The 23,514-nt window shown below is 43.6% G+C and overlaps 3 protein-coding genes and 1 long non-coding RNA gene across 13 annotated transcripts in view; 2 read left to right on the forward strand and 2 right to left on the reverse strand.

Moving 5' to 3' along the window:
* Positions 1-9,529, reverse strand: part of LOC112975922 — a 34,292-nt gene extending 24,763 nt beyond the window's left edge. The window contains exons 1-2 of one of the 4 annotated variants that reach the window (XR_003256812.1): positions 9,204-9,529; positions 3,709-3,871 (exon numbers count right to left, since the gene is read on the reverse strand). This is a non-coding gene — a long non-coding RNA (uncharacterized LOC112975922). The remainder of the gene's footprint in view (positions 1-3,708; positions 3,872-9,203) is intronic. The other 3 variants (XR_003256813.1, XR_003256811.1, XR_003256810.1) reach the window with 3 other exon arrangements.
* A 219-nt stretch (positions 9,530-9,748) lies between these two features.
* IPP (intracisternal A particle-promoted polypeptide) lies at positions 9,749-20,225 on the forward strand. 2 transcript variants are annotated; one of them, XM_026086782.1, is made up of 8 exons: positions 9,749-10,101; positions 10,311-10,742; positions 11,056-11,211; positions 12,619-12,786; positions 14,011-14,148; positions 14,474-14,596; positions 15,302-15,522; positions 16,639-16,772. In XM_026086782.1, exons 1-8 carry the CDS (start codon positions 9,810-9,812, stop codon positions 16,675-16,677), a joined length of 1,569 nt encoding a protein of 522 aa, XP_025942567.1. In that variant the 5' UTR covers positions 9,749-9,809; the 3' UTR covers positions 16,678-16,772. The 2 variants fall into 2 exon arrangements, with proteins under 2 accessions (XP_025942567.1, XP_025942566.1); XM_026086781.1 differs by having other exon boundaries at positions 9,751-10,101; positions 16,554-20,225.
* Positions 19,708-23,080, reverse strand: TMEM69 (transmembrane protein 69). Of its 2 annotated transcripts, none has more exons than XM_026086791.1 (3): positions 22,437-23,080; positions 21,941-22,003; positions 19,708-21,303 (listed from the first exon to the last, which is right to left on the reverse strand). In XM_026086791.1, exons 2-3 carry the CDS (start codon positions 21,983-21,985, stop codon positions 20,569-20,571), a joined length of 780 nt encoding a protein of 259 aa, XP_025942576.1. In that variant the 5' UTR covers positions 21,986-22,003; positions 22,437-23,080; the 3' UTR covers positions 19,708-20,568. The 2 variants fall into 2 exon arrangements, with proteins under 2 accessions (XP_025942576.1, XP_025942575.1); XM_026086790.1 differs by lacking the exon at positions 22,437-23,080 and adding an exon at positions 22,268-22,426.
* A 291-nt stretch (positions 23,081-23,371) lies between these two features.
* Positions 23,372-23,514, forward strand: part of GPBP1L1 (GC-rich promoter binding protein 1 like 1) — a 34,710-nt gene continuing 34,567 nt past the window's right edge. For 4 of the 5 annotated variants that reach the window (XM_026086783.1, XM_026086787.1, XM_026086785.1 and 1 more), the window contains exon 1: positions 23,372-23,478. The gene's annotated coding sequence lies outside the window, so the exon portion shown is untranslated. The remainder of the gene's footprint in view (positions 23,479-23,514) is intronic. The other variant, XM_026086789.1, reaches the window with a different exon arrangement.

Genomic DNA, 23,514 nt, shown 5'->3' on the forward strand with positions numbered 1-23,514 from the left:
AATAATACCTACTTTATATGGTTCATAGAATGTAAGAGACCCTTAGATCACCTTGTCCAGCCTCCTGTACAACACAAACCCTATCATTTTGCCCAGAGCCTCTTCTATCACAAAGAAATGTCATGTATCAGAACAAGAGTCTTGTCTCCAGCAGTCAGCATGAGCAACAGTGGTCAGGTGAGTAGGCAACAGAGAGAAGAGTTCAAACATGAACGATACCCTGACTTCTCAGGCCCCAGCAGTTCTCAGACCAGAAGACATCCTGAGCCAGATGTGGCATTTATCTAATAACCCTGACAGATTTTGCTTTTAGTTCTTGTCCAGTCTCCCTCTAATTCATGTAAAACTTTACCATCCACAACATTCTGTAGCAGTGACTTCCACAGGAATATTACCCACTGAATGAAGATCCATCTCCTTGTATCGAGATTAATGGCTTAATTTATTGTCCCTAGTTTGTCTACTGAAACAGAGTGAACTTTTGGTCCCTACTCCTTATTACCAGGCCACTCATAATTTTGTAGGGCTATTGTATTTCCTCTAAGTCATCGCTTTTCTAAGCCAAAAAGTCAAGAYACATGGAGTTGTTCCTAGCATAGAAGCTGTTCCATACCTTTTGGTTATTCCTGGATTGATCCAGATATGTTTTACTCAAATACAAGTTATCTTCCAGAAAAAGGTTCAGTCTTGATTTAAAACTTCAAACAACGGAAAATTGGCTAATACTCTTGACAGTTCCTCAGTGTTAAAGATTATCCCTAATTTAACATTTGTTTTGCTTCAGCTTTCAACCACTGTTTTTGCTAAATSCTTCTGTACTAAAGAGTTCTTTAGTATTCAGCGCTGTTTTCCTGCTCAGTAGCATATATACGTAATCAAATTGCTTCTCAGTTTTCATTTTGAACAACAGCTCCATCTATTTTGTTTATGTCCGTCATTATAAGACATTTCCTCTCCCCTCAAATCATATTTATGGTTCTTCTCTGTGCCTTTTCCAGTTGTTAACATCCTCCCTAAACTGTACATATCAAAACCATGCTCCATGTCAGCTTTAGAGGTGACATACAGAGAGGACCACATTCCTTCACCTCCACACACCTCTCCCAGACTGGATTGCCCATTTCTAGAACAGCATCATTCTGTTTGTTTGTACGCCTTCAGAGTCAGTGTGTTAGGATTCCTAAATCCTTCTTGACATTATTTTGTTCCAGGATACTGCTCCTGGGTTGCAGAATTGTGAGCTGTGATCTTAGCTCTTAGGTTTATTGATTTGAACTTGGTTGTATTAAAAATCTTCATGTGAATGGGCCAGCCTTCCCAAGTCACTGTTTGCTCTGTCTAGCTGCTTTGTACTCACACTAATTTACCTCCTAGATGATCTTTGTGGCATTCAGAAATGTTACTAATGGTGCTTTTACATTTACAAACTGGCTGGGATAACTTACACTAATCACAAAAAATCAGACTACAAAAGCATGCAGTGAAGGTGAACCAAGGAAAAGAAAGATCAAAGTTACCAATGATTGCAGACATCCCCAGCTAATGCTGACCTGATTTGGTAAGTGCCTGCTATGCATCACAGCACAAAAGCACGTGTCCTGCTTCTGCACCCGCACTGGCCCAGCCAACGGAAATGTCTCTACATATGTAGCCCAGATAACTGAAGTCCAAAATATTTTCTCAGGCATAAAGCACTGTGAGTTGACTATGCTTTTAGTTTGCTCTTATAAGTGTTAAATAACAGCAGGCTAATGCTAAACCCCACACGATCCTGGAAGAATTGCTGCTACTGAATTATGATTTCCCATTGCTCACTATCTTTTCAGTTCTGTAAATAAGCCATTTTTTATCTATTTGACATGCATATTTAGTGATACTGGACTCAACTAAGATCTTAATCAAAATGCCACAATGGTAGGTCACATACTTTGTGAAACATGCTGTAATATTTACACTAACCTGTAGGAATCAGACTTACAACCCTTATGAAAAAAATAATTTGGATTTCTCAACAAGACAATACTGATTGATAAAAGTAAAATTGTTGCCAATTATTGACTCATTTACTGCCTTGCTTAGTATCAGCTTTTGTACTGTGTTGTTCTGGACTGGTGTCATGTTAACCATAATACAGCTAGCTGGGTCATCCTGCTTGCTCTGTTTCTTTGGGTTTTTTTTCCTTAAATATTGGCCCAATACTATCAGTCTTCTGGAATTTCACTGAAATGCCAGGATTTATTACAAATGAGACCTCTTTAGACAGCTGAGTTACAGCTCTTCAGTCTAGGTTATCTGAGCCTGCTGCTTTAAAAATATTAACGTTACATATGGTAATCAACTCATTTTTAATTACTCACAGACTGAAAASGACATCTTCATCTTTCTGTGATACAAATATTTTATCCTGTATATATTTCAATACCAAGCATTAATAATTAAACTTGCCCTCTGCATCTTGTGCCACTGTAGGGCTTTCTTGGTCAGGTTATTCAGTTGTTTTCACCTTCAGTTTAGTCACACCAGCCATGATTTCCTCTAGCATTTTTAGAGTCCGTAATCTACTTTTATACTTCGTAATTCTTCATTGATATTGACTGCAGTATAGTTTTCTTTTAAAAAATAGCAGTCATCAGTAATGACATTTCAACTTCTACCACATTTTTCATATGCAGGTTTCACTCAGAGTATTTTATAAATATTAATTAATCTTCAAAAAATACCTAAAAGGAAGATAAGTAGTGAGAAGCATTTGCTTCCCACTGAGCCAGTGGGAGAGTGTCAGTAAAAGACTTATCAGATCACTGTAAGTATTGCAGAACTATGACTAGCATGGACAAATTGTTTCAGAACCTCATTTCACCCTGCAAATAAAGTTGTGCTTTTTAAGGTGAGCACTGGACAAAAGTTATTATCTAAAAATGATTTTATATGAAATAAAATGTTGCAAAAACTTTAACATCCCAAAAAACAGTAGAACAAATTACTAAACAATGAATTTCCAAGCCCTTTGAAAGATAATGAAAAGATAAAAATAATCAATTATTTAAGATAAATAATGCCAAAGCGGGCTAATTTCCCTCACTGACAGACAACTGTTCTGCTGAAAAAGGGGAAGCTGTAGATGAGATATGGCTTTTTTAAGGGTTCTAATAACATTTGGTGTGACATTCTGGTAAGCAAACTGAGAGCATCAAAGTGCAAATAAAATCACCGTAACATGGGTGCACAACTGGTTAAAAATATGCTAAAATATTACTATGAGTAAACTGTCATTAAACTCAGACAGGTCTTTTAATAGGAATTACAGAGGGTCTGTTCTGAATCTAGTCAACACTTCTGTTCGCTCAGACAACAAAGTAGACATTTTGCAAGCACTTTGGATGACAGGACTAGAACACAAATGATTTTTCTAACTGGAGAACTAGTCCAAACCCCCAAAGATGAAATTCCATAAAGGGACATGAAAAATACTCACACCTAGGAAAGGTAAATGAAGGGAAAAATGCAACCTGGGAAATACATGGCAAGGGAACCACACACCAGCAAAAGAGCTGGGATTTGTAGTAGTAACCTGTGTTCTTACAGTTGAAATGTTACACTGTGGAGGTTTCCATCTTCGAGGCTTCAGTGTATGCAGAGCCCCGGATGGCCTGACCCATGCTGCAAACACTCTCAGGACCTGCAGACATCCTGCTAAGGGTTACTCACAGAGGTCATGACATGTCTCGCATTCCATGGAGGCACTGCTTCTGGAATGACCCCGCTGCACACGCAGGCTCTGGAATGTGGTGGGTATCAGGCAGAGTTTAACTCTATCCATCTTCTCGATGAAGCCAGCTCACACGCTTTGTCAATGCAAGCACAATACTTTCTAGGAGAAAGAACATGCCTTTGGTACATATCTAATGACTACATAAAATAAGAGGAATAAAATTAGCAGAATTCATGCATATTTTATGAGGTTTTCCCTCCCTTTTTTCTGTTCAGTATGGAGTCTGTTTAAAAATTGTCACATGCTCTAAACAGCTCAGGGGTCTGTTGTGTTTGCTATAGTTTATTATCCAAGGGAACGCAGTGATTTAGATAAGAACAGTTAAGTAGAGTCCAAAAAGCATTAGTATTTGGATTACAATTTGAAACCTAGCCAAACTTTACTAATGCCAGGACTGAAAGTCCCATGTGCCTGAAGACTGGTAATTCTCAAGCACAACTCATTTTTCCTATTGGCAAAAGAAGTCATGCATCTTTGATAAGCTCACCTTAGTGAGCAGGTCTAATTCAGTGTGAAGCTGCAGGACTAGACAATAGTGAAAAACAGGCCAAGTCATGAAATCAATCATCTGCTTCAGATAAGTGTTAGGGAACAGTGAGGATCAGGCTCCAACAATCTGGCATCCTTCAACATCTCCAAGAAAAAGTTGCAGAGGTCCCTTCTACTGCAAGTCAACATACTGGGGAGAAACATTTCACAGCAGAAGGGAAACTCTCTACTACACAGTTTTGCTTCCTTTAGCTACTAAAAGCATAACTCTCCTGTCTCTGTTTCAATCACCAACTGCTATCAAATTCTTAGTATTCTTTTGGCCTCTTTCCTTGGAAATGCAGCGAGCCCTCTGTGGGGTTTGCCTTGGTTCCCCTCTCAGACAGCTGTGATTAATTCACTGTTCAAGCTCTTGAGTTAATTCTCTCATTAGATCACTTTCCTTCTTCATGGAATGATTATTCCCACAGGAGAAATGAGAAAGACTAAAACAATATTGTGCTAGTATCTGACACACAGCATCCAGGATGTTTACTTTAAATCAAGTTGCCTGGAATTACTCCAGACCTATGGCTTAAACACAAAAATCTTCTAACCATTGGAGAACTGCAGTCGCGCATGTTGCACAACATTCGCATTTCACTGGAATTTCTCCAAACTTCCTGCTAGGTAAGTGCACTCAGAACATGAACCTCTCCACACAAGTAGGTCAGATGACAGAATCCTTTCATTGCTGGGGCATATTTTAAGACCAAAAGAGTTTTTTATGTTTTGATGATTTTGTATCATACAAAAATGATTTTTCTACCTGCTGCCTTGCAAGCTCAGCACTAGTTCAAGGTGAAGCCTGCAGCACACAACACTGAAACATTGCCAGTGCTCTTGAAATCACAAGCCATTATCTGTGTATTATTCACTGGGAGCATCGCATTCTCTCTGGAGGCTCTTACAGCTCGGACATGCTCCCTGCTTTTGCTGCCTGTCAGATGGCTGTCCTGGATATGGCTGGTCACTGGAGGGCATCACCCCACTCAGCCGGACTCTGGCACAGCCTGCTTGGTTTTCAGTACCTTTGCGGCCATGTTTTGCGTAGCTGGATATTTGGGAGAGTGTCTCAATACCCAGTTCAAGGATTGGTAAACACGCCTGGACTGACAACTCTGATAACCGGCAGTTACATTAAAATCACCCTTACCTGAAGCCACAATAAAGTGAGGGTAAAAAATGTAGTTAGTTAGTAATTTCAAAATAGACAGAAAAGTTTACAACAGCTTATAAAGATGAAGGGAAGGGGAAAGGGAAGGGGAAGGGGAAGGGGAGAACGATCTTGTAATGTAGCACTTCAATGAGCTTTAAAATTTCCCTGTTAACAGTTCAGCTGACAAATGGACAGAGGCATCACCACTTTGCTGACACTGTGAAAACTTGGAAGTTTTCACACAAACACCTATATGCTGGGGCTGCCTACGCAGAAAGACTAGCTTTTGGGGTGCCTCTTGCTCTCCATCTTTGGGTTAATTCCATTTCAGATCTCCATCCTACAGACATTCACATACACATAAACATCAGGATTCATTAACTGAAGCAGGAATGAAAGTAATAGCTTCTGGGCCTGGTCCACACCTGCCCAGAGTATTCTCAGGCTTGGCTAAAGTCTGGACAATGTGTTAACTGACTGTGAAGCACAATGCCTTTTCCCACTGAGATAGGAAAGGTTCAGACCTTGAAGGGAAGCTTCTTCACCCATTAAAGATTACATTTCACATAAACATGTAAACTGACAACAGGTTTATACAGGCATCTAATTAGAATCAGTGTCTGTGGCTTGTTAAAGGCTTTTCACTGAGAACAAACAACATGCTAGCCAGTCCCACTGGGGTGATAACGGATTATCCACCACTCTCTTTGAGAAAAACCTCGAGAGTAACCAGGAGCCTCTTCTCTTCTGTGTTGTGCAGATGTGCAGCACAGCAGCCTCTCTCATCTTACCCCTGCCAGGGGCCACAAACTCATCAGGAAGCACATACCACCACCCCTCTATGTGACAAGCTGTGCTTCGGCAGAGACCACTGATCTGCATCGTTGTCTTGTACATGCAATGGCATCCGGGGTAAACAGGATATTTGGGCAAGTTTAAGCCTTAACAGAGAGAAGGTGTCTTAGAAATGTAACAGATGTTACTGAGTGCACTAGAATTATTTCTAGTCCTCATAAACTCTTGGTGGTACTGTACTTCTGCAATCTTGGCTTCCCTGGGAGACAATTAAGCTCAAGTTGTTGAGAAACTTTGGGAAATGGAGCAAAAATGGTTGTATCCTATGAGGGCTTTGTCACCTCGACACCAAAACAAAAAGCTCTTTTCGTTTTTGGTGACAGTCTCAGCAACAATCAAGTGCATTAAAAATTATGAGTGGTAACTATAGTGGGTAACAAGAGACCAGCTGAAAGACTACAACTGAAAAGAAAGATTGTAACTGACTGTATCACTGAAAGATTGTAACAGCTGACTTAGCACAGAAGACAAGGTGCAGAGATAYGCTACAGTTTGGAATGGGAAGCAAAGATTACCTATGTATTGGAACTGTGGGGGAATTTGGCCTGGCACAGTTTGATTGACTGTAATGGAAAGTAGCTCCCTATCACAAAACATCCCACGGGGTTTGTCATACCCACAAATAGCCAATGCCTCAGTGTTGCGACTCTTCTGCAAGACAGAACTTCAGCAGCCAATATCTCAAGGATCACCTGGGGGTACTGCTTGAATATGAAGTCAGATGGATCGCCAAAGCTACAGGTATAATGGACAYGCTTCCACAAGTCGTAACTCTCTTCTCAGTGCAAGCCACGGAGCACTGTGGTTGCTATGTGTATGGAGAGGCCCAAGTGGAGGCAGAAAAGCAAAACTGCACTTTCAGATTGATTATTTTTCTTTTAGGTTCTGTGAGACTAAAAATCCTCTGTCTTTATGGAGGGAAAAAAATCTTATCTAACAAAAATCTTTCTATGATGACAGAGGGGAAGCTTAACATCCACACACAGCAAGACACCTTTTAGCTACCCATTTTTGTTGCACATTCATGAAGCACCATTCTGTAGAGAGAGCACCATCTGCAGGATTTAGAGAGGGAGCACAGATGTCTTATTCAGCTCAGAAGAATGTTTTCCAGGCAGCTGAAAAGGTTTTCCGAAGAAGCCTTCAGCCAGGGAAATCTCAGCCATGGGGCTCTGCGGGATAACACAGGGAGGACTGCAGTGCTTCCTGGGGCTCTGGCACAGTGCAGGGGTTCTTCAAGAGAAAGCCTGAATAGCTTGTTTGTCAAATTATTCTCACTGAGTATTGTGACAGCAGCACTTTTGTGCAGGCATGGGCAGTGGGACAAGCAGAGAAGCACAGGGCATACCTTCTTTGTCACCTGTCCCATACATCAGCCAACACTCAGCTGGCTTATTGGCAAATGTCATGGTAGGAACTTATTAAATTATAACAGAAGACATTTTACCTTCACTGCAATGACTTGTCATTCCTGGTGTTAGTTAACCAAAASGTTCCTCATTACACAGTGCAATTTTACAGTGCCAAATACAGTTTCAGACTTATTCTTGAAAATCTGCAGCTTGTTTTAGGAGCTGCACAATAGCATACGGGAGCACCAGCTCCATCTTGCACAATTGCTGCCTGGTTATAAAGGAAAAATGCTGAAGCAGTGCCCTCTTCTGGAGACAGAACCAYTCAACTCCATTAACACAGTATACGACAGGCCTTCAGGGCAAATTCGGCGGTCTCAGCAATGCCATTCTGTGTCTGTAAATTTGGCACTATGGTGCGAAATCCTAATACTGGCCAAGTGTCTAAGAGCTGACATCAGTCTCTGACTGAGACATTGGCATTTAGGAGAATCCTAAGCCTTTTACTCACAGGCCACTTCCAACGAATAAAATGTCAGCACAAGAGAGGTCTGGTTTCTTTTACAGATTCATCAATGAAAAAAAAATCTCAAAGCATTTATTAGCCTGGCTTAAAATTTATATTGAGTTAYGGCAGCATGAATCCAGCTGTGTGTGCTTGAAGAAACTTTATTCATCTATCTAGATCTGTATTTTCTACAGGTATTTTTTTAAGATCAGCTTGAAAGGTAATTTTACCATTCTGCTGTCAAGAATGAAGTGCTGATGAATGAGGAAACCAACAGTCCCCAGAGAGTATCATGATTCAGACTCCTTCTGGAAGCACTTTTATAAGTTATTACAATGAAATGCAGAATCATGAGAAAAGTYTGGAGGCCCAAGACGATTGTAACTATAAGCAGACATGTTTTTCTTTCTCAACCTCACAGTAAATAGATATGGAAGCATTCCAAGAGGCTCTCCAATTACTTTTTGCTTTGCCTGCATGTCATGTTGCTGGAATGGTTGTGGAAAACTCAGGAATGATACTTTTTCCCTCAGAATCAGTGCTAGCTTTGCCAGACTTGGAGAATGAGCGTGTGTAACKCAGTATGGGATGCTCTTCCCTCAGTCAGTGCTCAGGCATGCAATGATTCAGTGCATTTAGGTACTAAGATGGAAATATGAGCTACCTCAGGATCAGTGCTGGCCCCAATGCCCCACATGGTACTACAAGGCTCTGCAGTGAAAAAACAGTGTTGGAATGAAGAGGGCCCGCTTGTAGCATGATGCTATAGGGAAAGAAGGTCGGTGGGCTGGCTCTCCCCGCAGTCAGTGCAAGCCCTGATGCCACACTGCTGAAGTGCAGACAAGTGGTTGCCCCCAGTCTCTGAAGCTCGCCCAGACAGATGGTAGCTCTAGTTTTGCCCCCAGCACTACCATGTTTCTCCCTCACAAGGCCAGATTAAGGGGGCTAAGAATCCAGTTCAGGGAGGAAAGGCTGAGGAACAGAGATTGTGAAGGCAACGGATAAAGTGAATCCACATCTGCTACTCACCTGTTCCCTCAGCACTAGGACTAGGATCACTTGATGAACCTAGCAGGAAACCAGTTTAATCACATATAAGAAGGCATTGCCTTACAGAGCAGGCAGAGGTGACTGTGGGGGCCAACGGGCTCAGCAGGGCCAAGCGACCAGGCAAGCGCATAGACAAGGGTCAGGCAGAGGTACTACAACCAAGGCGAAGACACCTCCTTTGGCCGCTGAGAGGGCAGCGCGCAGAGCAGACAGGCCAGCTCCGCGAGCCAGCTCTGACGAAGTCCACCATTGCCGGGCACCGGCCGCCCTCAGCGGGCGGGGCGCGCCCTCCCGCCAACGGCGCGCCGCCGCCCTCTGCGCACGCGCCGCCGCCCTCTGCGCACGCGCCGCCGCCCTCTGCGCACGCGCCGCCGCCCTCTGCGCACGCGCCGCCGCCCTCTGCGCACGCGCCGCCGCCCTCTGCGCACGCGCCTCATGAGCGGTGCAGCCGCCTCTCCCCGCTCGCGGCGTGTAAGGGCAAAGCCGGAGCCGCCGGCGCCAGGCGCGCATGCGCGACCGCTATCCTTCAGGGCGGCGTGGGGGAGGGGGGCCGTCGCCGCCGCCGCCGCCGGAGGAGGGAGCAGTATGGCGTGCGCCGCCGCGGCGCGGGGCGGCGGGAGCCCCTTCTCCTCGGACCGGCACGCCCGCCTCCTCCTGGCCCAGATCAACCGGCTGCGGGGCGGGCAGAGCTTCTGCGACGTGCGGCTGGAGGTGGGCCCGGAGGCGTTCGCCGTGCACCGCCTGGTGCTGGCGGCCAGCAGCCCCTACTTCGCGGCGCTCTTCGCGGGGGGCATGAAGGAGTCCGGCCGCGACGTGGTGCGGATCGCGGGCGTCGAGGCGGGCACCTTCCACACGCTCCTCGACTTCATCTACACAGGTAACGGCGGGGCCCCGTGCGGCGGCGGCGCGCGCGCTGGCAGGGGGCGGCGGGGGCCGCCGAGGTGGCGGTCGCCCAACTGCCGTGCCCGGGTAACGGTCGCGCAACGGCCGCGCCCGCCCGGCAGCACCGCGCCGTGTGCGCGGGCGGAGGGTGCCGCGTCCTCCGCAGCCGACACCGGGGCCCCGTTGTGGTGTGCGTGCCCGCAGGAGTGGTGAGCATCGGGGAGCACAACGTTCAGGAGCTGATAGTCGCCGCGGACATGCTGCAGCTCACCGAGGTCGTGGAGCTCTGCTGCGAGTTCCTGAAGGGACAGATCGACCCCTTGAACTGCATCGGCCTCTTCCAGTTCTCCGAGCAGATTGCCTGCCATGACTTGTTGGAGTTCACCGAGAGCTACATCCATGCACACTTCCTGGAGGTGCAGAGCGGGGAGGAATTCCTGGCGCTGACAAAGGAGCAGCTGATTAAGATCCTGCGAAGTGAGGACMTAAGCATAGAGGATGAGTACCAGGTTTTTATAGCTGCAATGCAATGGATTCTGAAGGATCTGGCGAAAAGAAAGAAACATGTAGTAGAAGTACTGGAGCCTGTTCGATTCCCTCTGTTACCAGCACAAAGACTCTTAAAATACATAGAAGGTAAGTGAAGGAAGGAAAGGAAGAATGTCAGATATTTGTGTGAACTGTGTGTTGTTCAGGGTTACTGGGACTTATTTTTCTTTTCTTAGATTAATAGTACAATGASTGGAAAGAATTACTTTACATCAAACAAGTTGCATTTCTTAACAAATGAGCACAAGCATATTTTAAAAATAAGTTTTTGAAAAAATTATAAAGATATGCTTAATTTGTCTGCTGCTTTAGGAGAAGCTAGCAGCTTTTTCATAGATGAGTTAGTCATTGTTGTTTYTGTTTTTTTCATTATGCCTTTTTTGATCTTCTACATCTCAAGGTGTTCCAGATTTCAGCCTTCGGGTGGCCCTGCAAACTCTGTTGAAAGAATACTGTGAAGTCTGTAAATCTCCCAAAGAGARCAAGGTCAGCAGTTTTCTGCAAGCTTCTAAAGCTCGTCCCCGGAGGAAAGCCAGGAAGTACCTTTATGCAGTAGGTTAGAATGTGGCCGTTTGAACTTTGTAAAACAAACAATATAGTAGTATCTCATATTACAATACCGAAAGAGATACTGAGCTCTCTTTGTTTGATTAGAAGATACCAAAATATCAAAATGGTTCATTGGGCAGAGTTACTGTGTTAGTTGCTTTCTGCTTAGTGTTGCAGAAAAGGGGAGAATTCACGTTTTGTATCATCATAACATGGTATTCAAAGCCTAGATTTGCCTTTCAGAAGTTATTTGCCTTGGATAGGAAGTTGYGAATCGGCAGGAGATTTGCCAGTGTTTCACTACTAGAATGGTGTATGCAGATTTGCTGCACTCTTTGTTCTTCTAAAGGTTATATTTTTCCCTTTTTTAAAATAAAACTTTGCAAAAGCAGCAATACCTTTATAAAGGCAAAGTATGTATAAACAATCCTCAGGTCTTTTGAGTTCTGGATTATACTAGTTTTATTTGACTATGTTATTTGTTCCAGACAGGAAATGCATCAAGTGAAGATAGTATAAAAGCATGTATGTATTAATAAAAAAAGTGACTTTAAGTATGTTAACAATTGCAAAAGCATCACGTGATTAAGATCAAAGGCTTGATTGCTTCCTTTCTTTCCTTCAGTGTTTTATTGAGGGATCAGTAAGAAGTTATAGTTTCTATTTCAAAGAGTCACTGCGGAGAATGGGAGGCTGATGCCTGCATCTTTCAAATGAAGCTGAACCAGAGATAAATTGACTTGCCAAGATCCACCAGAAAAATTGCAGCAGAACACAGGGACTAGACTCCCTGTATCACAGAAAGCAATACTCTGCCTTGATTATAAAACTGCCTGATCTGCTCAGGTTGATACTGTGGTATTTGAAAGGAAATCTTTTCTCTTAGGTTTACAGTTAGGATATTTTAGCCTTTAATAACCTGGGCAGATTTTTTTTCCGCCCATTAAACTTTGTTGCCAAATATGTGACACAGAGCATTTATCRAAGACGTATATTGAAATTTTCTCTGACCAGAAAATTCCAGTTCACATAATGGGATAACTTGAATTTTTTTGCAACTTCTCAGCAAAGCTGTAGTTTTGCATTGGAGAGGAATACTCCTGTTTCACCATGTGGGCAGTAACACCCCCTTTAGGTAGCATAGGCTGTTGGTTGGTCTCTGCGTTTTACTGAGAAAATCAGTAATATGTAGTCAGTAACATTTGTACTGTGGCAGTGAGGTGTTCAGTTGAGCAACCTGCAAGATGACTGTTCTTCCAGGTCTGCTGGAGAAGCAGTGCTACTTGAAAAAGTTTGATKCCTACTAAAAGGGGCTAATGCCGGTTATTGTAGGTTTTCCTATGGTTCAGGTATAGGAGCAAGAGGATGAATGCGAAGCTCTTACTCTGTTATGACCTTTCTACTTGCTTTCTAGGTGGATACACCCGACTGCAAGGAGGACGCTGGAGTGACAGCAGAGCCCTCAGCTGCGTGGAGCGGTTTGACACCTTCAGCCACTACTGGACCACGGTGTCTTCTCTCCACCAGGCCCGGAGTGGGCTGGGTGTAGCTGTTGTGGGAGGAATGGTCTATGCCATTGGAGGTAACAGCTGAAATGAACGCTTTCCTTGGGAGGGTTCACAGTGCTAACAGYAGAGCCCTGTCCTGCTATGTAAAGCATTTGTGTACTTCTAAAAAGAAAAGACTGCCCCTAGAAATTCCCTGAAGAATTGACCTGTATCAGAGGCATTGTCATCTGGACTGTGACTTGATGTCAGAATGTTGAATAGTTTCCACATGTTTTAGGAATACTTACCCTATGGTGGTACGGTAGATTCCTGCTTCTTAACTAYAGTGGCAGAGTATGGTTGKTTGKTTGKTTGTTTTGTTATTATTCTGTTAGCTTTAAGGCAAGAATTGATAGGTACAGAGGTTCCTTTCCTCACAAATGAGTTAACTGTGGTTCAGTAGCCAGGAAAATTTTGGTGCAGTGTCCTTTACTGATTTACTGACTATATAGGGAATCAGTGTTATATGCTTTAATTTGAGCTGAGTTTGTTCCTGGGAGAAGGGCACGTGGCTACTATAGAAATCATGGTGGAGACTTTAAAATTATTCTTCTTGTAGGTGGTTCTGAGGAACACAACAGTAGACAATGCAGCCTTTAGATTTAATAACGGTTGAAATTGGGTTCTGCCATTCTTTACCATCACTGCTCTATGAATGTGAGTTTTGGGCTCCTTTGGCCATTTCTTAGCTGCTTTTCCCATATGGCATAGTGAYTCACAGGTTAAGCATATGGATATGTGCAAGTGTACTAAGAGGTGTTTGGTATACTAGTGGTGCACGAAGCCCACAGAAATAGCAGTTCCTTTCTCTTGGCTAGTTTAGCAGAAACCCACAGCATGAAAGACAGTGGTACAGAACAGTCCACTTGCGGTCTGCCTGCTTGGAGAGATTTGTTTTGTATGTTTTCACAAGGATGTGACAGGTAGCTCTACCTGCCCATCATTAAAGAATGCATATGTATATTGTTTTTCTCACTGCAGAGCACCTTCTGTGGTCTTGAAAACCCTATCAGTTGTGCTTCAGAGTAAAGTGTGTAACGCTGTTCACTCCTCTGATGTTTTCAGTAAAGTTTCAGGGAACTATTGCTGAAAGCTGTTTCCAGTGGTGATTCTTTTGTTACTTTGGCTGTTTGGCTAGCTAAAAGAAAGATCTTGTATTCAGATGTTGTTTGTTCTGGAAGAAGTTGAAGAATGGTTTTATATTTGCAGTGCAAAACATTTGTCATTCCCCTGTCTTCATTTTTGTTCTTATTATCCAGGTGAAAAAGACTCGATGATTTTTGACTGTACCGAATGTTATGATCCTGTTACAAAGCAGTGGACTGCTGTGGCTTCCATGAACCATCCCCGTTGTGGACTGGGAGTGTGCACGTGTTACGGTGCTATCTATGCTTTAGGTAACTGTTTTGTTTCCCCTATGCGAAGCTGATTTTAAGGGTGTCAGTTAATGGAACTTGTAAACTGATTGATTGTAAATATTATACCTTTGTGTTGCAAATCTAAGTTTTGAAAAACGGTTGTTCAAATGAACAATAGTATAACAAATCTTTGTGGATTGATTATTGCTCAGTTATAATTTATTTCCTTTGCAGATTGCATGCTGTTATACCACACCTGGTTTCAAAATTAATGTGTCCTGGAACAGTGTTCAATATGTCTAAAATTCAGTTAACACACAACTTTGTGCACAAAATTTTTTCCTGTGTTTGCTGTTGCTTACAGGCGGCTGGATTGGTGCAGAGATTGGCAACACAATTGAAAGATTTGATCCTGAAGAGAATAGTTGGGATGTGGTGGGAAACATGGCTGTGCCCCGGTACTGCTTTGGGTGTTGTGAAATGCAAGGTGCGTATTGGTAAACTCGGATCCAGAAAGAGGCCTAAGAGTGATTGGGTTWTGTTGGATGTTGAAACTCTGAATTTTAGTTGTGAATTCTTACCTTTGTCTTGTACTGTGCTGTCAGTTGCACAAGCTGATGTATCACTCTTGTGCCCCACTTATTTGTCCTTCTGGTACCATTTTTATTTCTACAAAACTCAAAGGCCATAAAGTTCTCTTTCAGTCTCCTTCCTTTTACCCCTTAAAAGAAGTTTCTACATGATCATCGGTATGGTTATCCAACTAACATATTAGCAGTTGACTGTCATTYCTGGCAGTGGTTTTATTTATCTTGTATCATTGTCTGTGTGTCTGTGGGTATCTGAAGAGTTGCTGCAGGTCATCTCAAGACAAACTTGTCTAAAGACTTGATGTATAAATGTGTTTCTTAAGTATTTGATTCAGGCCTGCCCAGCAGTTGCAGGCTTCTGAATTCTTTACCCTGCATTTGGTTAAATTAATGCTGGCTTTCATGAGAGCTTCTAGTGTTTGAGCTTCTTAGTTACTTATTTGAAAATTTTAAGTATGTTATTTCTGGACAAACAGATGATTTTATTTGGGACTCTTAAACCATCATAATGCCAGGCTGAAATGGGTATTGTGACAAACATTTTCTTTCTTTCAGACCTATCTATTATGAAATCTAACATAGGGAAAACCCTATTTCTGCAGGTTTGATTTATGTTGTTGGCGGTATCAGCAATGAAGGAGTAGAGTTGCGTTCTGTTGAAGTCTATGATCCAATATCTAAACGTTGGTCTGAGCTTCCTCCAATGGGAACCCGAAGAGCGTATCTTGGTGTAGCTGTTCTCAACGATTGTATTTATGCTGTGGGAGGCTGCAATGAATCTCAAGATGCACTTGCCACTGTAGAAAGATACTCCTTTGAAGAGGTATGGTAGAGTCCCTTTCTTTTAGAAATTGTCGATTGCATCAACGTTGTGTACGATGCTATAGGGATAGCCTGTTTCCCTTCTTTAAAAAGGAAAAAAACTGGGATGTTGCACAGCTGGGAAAACTCAGTTTGCTAGAAGCAATTTAAAACAAATTCCATTTCCTCTTCACTGTTAGCTGTTAATCAGCGAAAGCCAAGCTTCAGTGACCTTAGGGTCTGTCTGTGTCCTGACCAGTCTGTAGAATTTTTCTAATCTTATTCTGAGTAATGTATTTATAAAGACTGTATGCATTCTTTTGAGTAACTGAAAGCTAACCAGTACTGATGATGCATAGATATACTGTAGTCTGCTAAATGCTCAGAGTTAGGATGGGGGGATGGGAAATAGATTCCTCTTCTGCAACAGAATGGTCAATACTCTGACTAGAGAGAGAAAAACACCCGAAAAAAGTAAGAGCTGCCCTTTGCTGCAAAAACTGGTGGTCTGTCTTCTGCATCAAAATGTAGTTATATTCAAGCACAACTAGAAAAATCACTTTGAACACTTCTTATTTTTCAATAAGATGTGAAACTAGTCCTGGCTACTATTGCTTGTGCACGCTGCTCTTTGAAACAGTAGTGTTAAACAGTTCCAATGTTCCATTCTATTTTGCATTTGGAATTGAACATAGTTCTCCTTATTTCCCATCGAATTGTGTGCCATTCTCTGTCTTGGAGGTAGACTGCGTCTTGCAGTGACTGAAGGAAGGGATGGGTGTATGTATAAATAGTATGTGATCTGTTCTTTAGTCAGRCTTGTATGATTTGGACTACTTGTGAAAGTGTTTAAGAGTTTGTGCTGTCATTCTAATCCTGATAATCCTCTCAATACCATACATGTACAGTATTAGTGTAACAGTATTTGAGCCTGTGAAGTGCTTGCTTAGCAATCTTTGTATACGTTTCAGTACTTAAGCTTAAAAAGTTATTCTTATCAGAATTGGGGCCTTACCCTAAAACTGCTTGCTGACTCTTCCACCTTCTCATTAGGAAAAGTGGGTTGAAGTTGCATCAATGAAGATACCAAGAGCTGGTGTCTGTGTTGTGGCTGTGAATGGATTTCTTTATGCCTCAGGAGGTCGTGCTCCCAGTCATGATTTTGCTGCTCCAGTAACCTCTGACTCTGTTGAAGTGTATAACCCTCATATGGACAGTTGGACTGAAATTGCCAACATGATCACCAGCCGCTGTGAAGGAGGTGTAGCTGTGCTGTAAMAAAGAAGGAAAATCCCCTGAGGAAAGAGTGAGTTTTTACCTCCTTGGATTTCCGGTTTCATTCACCAGAAACCTCTTCCATCAGCAGGAGCTTTAGTAGAGGCCATGGAGGAGTAGATTAGAGGGCTCTTCCTGAGCAAAAGGAAATATTAAAACTCTTGGCCCTGAAAGTAAATTGGCTTGTGCAAAGTCTGTTTCAGGAAGTGCTCTGCGAAGAGTAGGAATACCTTTTATGACTGGATTAAGCTCACTGAAACAAATGGCAAATTAGCCCTGAAGATACCTGATTCCAGCACATAGAAATGTAAATAAGAGCAGATTGGCTACTTGATTAGTATTAGTTGTCCTTTTCTGGCAGAAAACAATGTAGAAAGGATGAAAGGTGGAGAAGGCTTGGTACTGGCCCTGATATATTTGATGCTGCTGGGCATAGGCATTAAATATGAATCGGATAACTACTTTCCTGCTACCCCACTAAACTTTAGTGATAAGTGACTGAGAATTTCATGTTCTGAAAGGTTTTTCTCACAGTTGTCATATTGTCATTCCATTTTAGCGCAGGCTTTTCTTTTCAATGATATCAGTGATGACAGTAGAGCTCCTGTTCATTAAGCTCTGATGAATTTTAAATGGAAATGCTATTCATTAGATTAGCTGCTTCATTTAGGACTGTTCTTAATACAAAAATTTAGCAAAAGCCTCTTGCCCACATTCCTCCCTTACTTGAATGTGTTTTACTCTRTGTGACATGCTGAGACTGGGCATTGGAACAGAAGCTGTTCTACAAGGTACACATGTTCATGTTTGCCTCATCTTGTATCCTGCCTCTTCCAAGTTCAAGTGGATGTAGCTTTTTGTGATAAAATTAGTTGTATTCTGCATTAATGATGCTATTAGCGTGTTTTGTCTRAAGGATTTTGTGTTTAGCTTGGATGCTTCGTAGAACAATATTTCTAGCAATTTGTAACTATTCCTAGATTCATCTAATTAACATTGTCCTTGAAGCTGCCTTTTGCACAATATGATTGCCTTGTCTGCACAGCTGTGGATGAGTGAGGTAGGACTCAGAGTCTGAAATAAGGCTGCTCAAACTTTGACGGACAGTGTTATTCTAGAACACAAAACCACAACTGGAATGTCACAAATCAGGAAGCCTGCACTATGTAGACAAAGGAGCATTCACACCATTTAGGTCAACATCCCCTGTGTAATATTAACAAATTRATGTATGAATAAAAGCCTCCAAGGTTAGTGTTGTAAGTACCTTAAGAATCTAGGTTTTGCATTCCAGCATAGGGTTGGGAGACTGCTGTGCTAAAACATGCTGTACGATGGAGCATTCATATTGCTGATCTCTCTGTAATCTTGTATGTGCTTTTACTTCAAAAARGACTTCTTATGCCTATGGACTAATGCCTATTCCCCCCCAACCCTCCCAAAAAAGTTGAAGCTAGTTGCTTTAAACAGCTTTTCATAATGAAATGCATATTCCTACTGATGGTGAAATGCTCTTGTACAGGGTGCTTTCCTATTGTAGTAAGCTGTATCACTGCTGCTCTTATCTAATAGCTGTTGTTTTACCGGGAATCCTGTTTCCCAGTAGGACACTGGGAAAGATTGTTTATAAATGTAAATGTTTACTATTTTTAAACTGCAGGTTACACACTTCCATAGTGAAATATTTATGCATTTCTTTTCTCAATATAAAAACACTCAGGCTTCTTGGAAGTGTGGCTGCCTTGCTAACTGTGTGTGTAGCCCTCTCTGGGCCCAAATGACAGGTAATATTTCTTAAGCTTCCTTCTTCACACTTCATGACCCCTCTTGAACTGTTTGAGAAACATTACTTTAACTGCATTTTATTTGTTTGGGAGTTACTAGTTCACTTCCAATCTCATCCCATAAACTTCCTGGTTTAGAGCAGCTGGAGGAAATCAGTTGTTATGTGAAGCTACCTTCTCCAGTTTTTGTGATTACATAGTAAACTGACTTTCACTGAAACATGACAATTGTTTGATACTCAACACCTCTTCCTTTGACTTTGGGGCCAAAGGAAGTACTCTTCTCTGGACCCATTCAAACAATTGCCATGGCTGAGTAAGAAAGAATAAAAGAACTGTCTTAATTCACAAATTCAATTTTACTTCCTTTGTATTCAGAGAGTATGGAAATACATCACTGTTTCAGGGATAGGATGCTGTTAACATGTCAATTTGAAAGTTTGAGGATTATGTATGTATGTGTTTCCTCACATAAGAGGAAGATGGCTCCATCTTTAGGATAGGCTTTTTTWAAAAAAAAACCTCCTGTTCTTTGTAGAATGAATAGATACCAAGTTTAAGCTACAGTAGGTGCTTTGTTCTTTATTGAGCACATTGAGAATAGTACTTTGAGAGAACCATGAGGATTTCCTAAATTGGTGCTAAGTATGTGTCTGGATGTAATGTTTTGGCTTTCTTCTTGCATCTCATAGTGTCCTTAAACAATACTTAAGATGAAAAGCCTACAGTAAACAYACACACATACAACTTCTTAGGTTTCTTGAGGCAGCTGAGGAAGAAGTGTGTGACTTGCTCTTCCTTTCACAGTATGTGGGCGAAGAAGCTACAACATAAATGGGAAGAGATTATACTTTTTCCAGTGTTTTCAACAGTTGGCCCCCCGTGGTGGGTTTGCAGGACATGAAGTCTGTTTCTATCTGTCCCAGGTGCTCAAATTCAACTACTGTGTTGAGGAGGGAGAGGGTGTAAACTCCTTTCTAGTCCCATTATCTGGTCCCTTAGTGCCAGAGGTGGAGTCCTTGTGTCATATCATACCAAGCATCATTTGATAGTACTTTCATTTAGGAATGTGATAGTTCTTTAGGGCTATGTTGCATGCAGCTTCCTTGGCTAGGTAACCCCAAGTCTAAACAAAATCTAGAAACAGCTGGATCAGATATTACTTTTATTTAAACAAGGCTATGCAGGAAGCTAATCTCYTTGTCTCTGGTGGCACCTTACAGAAGATACAAATTTGAAGTTTTCTCTTCTAGCTTTCTATACTTCAACACAATTGCTGGWGGAACTACCTAAGGTAAATGCTGACCTTTGCTTGTCCCTGCAAACAACCCTTGCCCTTGGCTTGTTGCTGGAAACAAACTTTGCCTTGCCTGGGCTTTGGTACCTCACTAGTGCTTCATTGCATAGCACTTTCAGCATCTTCTCAGCTGAAGTGAGGCAGAGTTTTGTCTTTTTTCTTTTTTTTTTTCCGCATTTCTACAAAATAGCAACTGAACCTGTATGTACTTCTCTTCCGTTTCCCTAAATAATAAACTACACTGGAGACAGACATGTCTTCTCAGGGAGCAGGAGTTGCTTCACCTTGCTTTCACCTTCCTTTAGAACTTGTTCTGAAGGCTACCTGATAGCGACATGATTGTTATGGCTACATGAGTGTTCTACCCAACACAGAACACTATCACATACTACAGTTAACCCGGATACTTCAATAATTCAATAAAGCAATTCATACTCTTGTCAGATGAATCTCCATTTTAAATTCATATGGCAGTGACAACTTATCTCAATCAGGAATGATGCTTTATTCCACAGGTAAGGCCAGATTCATGCCTGCCTTGAAAGTGATCAGTATTTACAATCCTTCCCTGCTAAACTTGCCAAGAAGCTGTTYGCTTCTGGTACAAGCATCTTGAACATTGATATCTTATGACTTCTAAGCACAAACACTTTTTTCCCTGGAATTCAATACAAATGGCTTAACAAATAAATACCTTTTTCCTCTAATTTTCTTATTTTGTGTTCTTCCATTTATTTGTGCTGTTACTTAGCTGCTTCTCTGAATCAATTGTCTTCAGTGTTGCAGTGGCTATTAGTGACAATACTGCCAACACTGTTACCACTACCCTCAGTGCTTTAAACCAACTAGGATAAGTAGGAAGAAGGCCAAGGTCATAATGTAGCGCTATGCCTAAGCCCATTACAAGCAGGATTGCACCATGGGTGACATCTTTAAAAAGTAAGGCTTGCCAAGCAAATAAAGGAGGAACTGTACTGTTAGCCAGGTTCAGCCAGTCTGGCTTGGCTGGACTGTTTTCTGGGACAGCAAATCCCCACCTGATTCCTCCTAGGAAAGAGACTATTACGGCACCATATGTAATCTGAGCAAATGCCAGCTCCGGGTAATAGGTCCCTTGGATGGCCATTACCAGTGGCACAGAAACAAATGGAATTAGCCCTGCAAGGCTTAAGTAAAGGGCTGGCTTTGGAGAATCCTTTAGTGACTTCATACGGTATTGCATTGGGTCCAAGTCTTTGGTCTCAGGTTCTTTGGGGGGTTTTTTCTTTAAGAGGGGAATAGAGGTGTGAAATGCCTGGAGCTTGGTTGCATATATCGATGCTCGGTTGAGGCTCGGAGATCTTGAAAGAAGACAAACATCTCTGTGCAGGTGGAGGATGAGAGGAGAAGAGTAAGTTGTCTTATTCTTTCCATACTGCAGCAGTCTGGGACCAGTTAACTTCTGGAGCTGCAATTATAAAACTTGTTCTGAACACCTTGCAATGAAAACTTTTTATCCTACAGTTACCTAACTTAAATGGGAAATTTTGTACCAAGTAGTTTTCCAGGTCAAGGTCCCCCACAGTTGCCCTTCCCCTCAGTTTTGGGATGTTTTTAACTTAACCAGTTAACTGACATGGCTTTCATAAGTAATCTGATGAAGAGCAGCTAGGTTCTTTGTAGTGAATAAGGAGATCTGAAAGATATGTATATCCACCTATTCTTCCAACCAAACATTCTTTAGGCTTTGTTAAATTAGATGTACCAATCCTTTTCAGAAGTCCTTTTGACAGAAGAGCATGAAATGATTATAGAAATAGGACAGTTGTCAACCCAAAAACTAGCTACTATCCCCTCAACACTATACAAAAACAAAGATAACAGGAGCTGAGGAAAGCACTTTGGTCACTAAAACTTGATTTTTATAAAAGAAATGTCTTAGTTTTGGCTAAACACTGCTGTAAAATTAGGAATTCTCTCAGAAAAGCTTATTGTGATAAAAGCACACCTACTCTAATGTGTAAGTCACCTTTTTTCAGTGCTCCAATTATATCTTTTGCTGTTCTATTTTTAAAGAAAGAGCAAAAAATGCTTCAAAAACTTACTTTGAAAGGTGTCTGGAAGCAGCATCGTTGTACAAGATGAAACATACTTGCTTTATCAAGGCCCTAAAACAAAAATTCAGGAGACAGTCTGAAACCGATGAATAGCTGAGTTTGCGTTATGTCCCAAGTTAAGTCAGAGTCTTATCAGTTGTAAGACTCTTTGTATACTTAAAGATAAATACTTTATGCATTCTATCCTTATTTACCAGCTACAAGATATTTTGCTTCAGATTGCTCTATGAACTGAAGTAATAAACTTGTAATATAAACTTGTAAAAACGACCCTCAGCTACTACAGGGTGGAAACCTCATTACGCTCAGTTGTACCTGAGCTACTCGAGAAGGGACGAAAGCGAAGGGGGAAAGGCGAGCAGGGGGAGCGGGGTGCCCCGCGCGGCAGGGCCGGGGCAGGAGAAGCCTGCACGGCCGCGGGGCCGAAGCGGTTCCCCCCGGGCTGTGCCCGCCGCCAGCCCCCGCCCGGCACGGCGGCACCCACCGGCCCGGCCTCCGCCGCTCTGCCTCGGCTCCCGGCGCGGCCCTGCAGCCTCCTCGCTGCCGCAGCTTCCGGTGCCCCGGGACGCGGCGCCGGCGCTCGGCGGGGAAAGTCCGGGCGGGAACAGGCGCTGCCGATCTCGTTCCGCCGTGCCCGGGCCGCGTGCAGGCGTGCGTGACACCCGCCCGGGATCCCGGGATCTGGAGTGCTTAAAAAAGGGGGACGACAGAGTCAAAAAGCAGATCCTCCACCAAGGGAGGGGAGCAGGCTTGTGTCTGTGCCCGCTGTCACTGCAGTAACTCGGCTGGAGAAAGGCGTTCTCATGCAGGGAGGCTCTTCACCAGCTCTCGGGCGGAGGCGAGGAAAGGCCCTGGGTTTGGCGTGACTCTTCGCACGAGTGTCAAAGGCGGGCTGCTGCTGCCGGAGCTGYGCCGGGTCTGCATTCCTCGCCCTGCAGCGAGCGTCCCCGGACCCCCGGGGCTTGCGGCTGCTGGTCTGGCTGGMAGAGCTGCTACAAGGGCCTCTGCTTTCTCCAGGGTTGCTGTGTTGGCCCGCTGAAGGGGGGCTAGCGCCCGCTCCCCCTTTTTAGTTTTCGGGATCTTCACCGCGGGAGAGCGTCGCTCACGCGGAAAGGCGTGGCGGGCTCGGGGCGGACTACAAATCCCAGCCTGCACTGCGGCGCGGCGCTCCGGCGATCGGCGCCGCGGGAGGGGCCGCACGGCCTTCTGGGGCTCGTAGTCTCCGGCGGCGCCCGACAGGCGGCGACGACGGCGCGTGCTACCGTTCCGATTGGTGGGGCGGGGGCCCGGCGCGCGCTCCCGCCGGGTCGAGTGCGCGCGCCCCTCTCCCTAGCCGGGGGGGAGGGGCTCCGCGTGGCCGCTGCCCGAGCCAGGTGGGTGTGTCCCTTCCGCCTCCTTGTCCCCGCCCCCCGCGCGCGCAGGCCCCGCCCCCTCCGGCCCCCGGCCGGGCAGGGCCGGGCAGCCATTTTGGGCAGAGCTTTGTTATGGTTCTGGGGCCGCAGGAGGCAGCGAGAGGGGCCTGGCCGGTGAGTGCGGCACCCACCCCCCTCCTCCCGGCGCCC

This window comes from Apteryx rowi, unplaced genomic scaffold (genome assembly GCF_003343035.1).
Source record: "Apteryx rowi isolate R43461 unplaced genomic scaffold, aptRow1 scaffold_7, whole genome shotgun sequence".
Taxonomy (NCBI): domain Eukaryota; kingdom Metazoa; phylum Chordata; class Aves; order Apterygiformes; family Apterygidae; genus Apteryx; species Apteryx rowi.

What these genes read in the sequence shown, in the direction of transcription:
- TMEM69 (XM_026086791.1), bottom strand. Translation starts at nt 21,985, where the DNA reads ATGTTTCATCTTGTACAACGATGCTGCTTCCAGACACCTTTCAAA. An exon ending in GCTTCCAGACACCTTTCAAA is followed by an intron (nt 21,304 to 21,940) that starts GTAAGTTTTTGA and finishes TTATAATTGCAG; the next exon opens with CTCCAGAAGTTAACTGGTCC.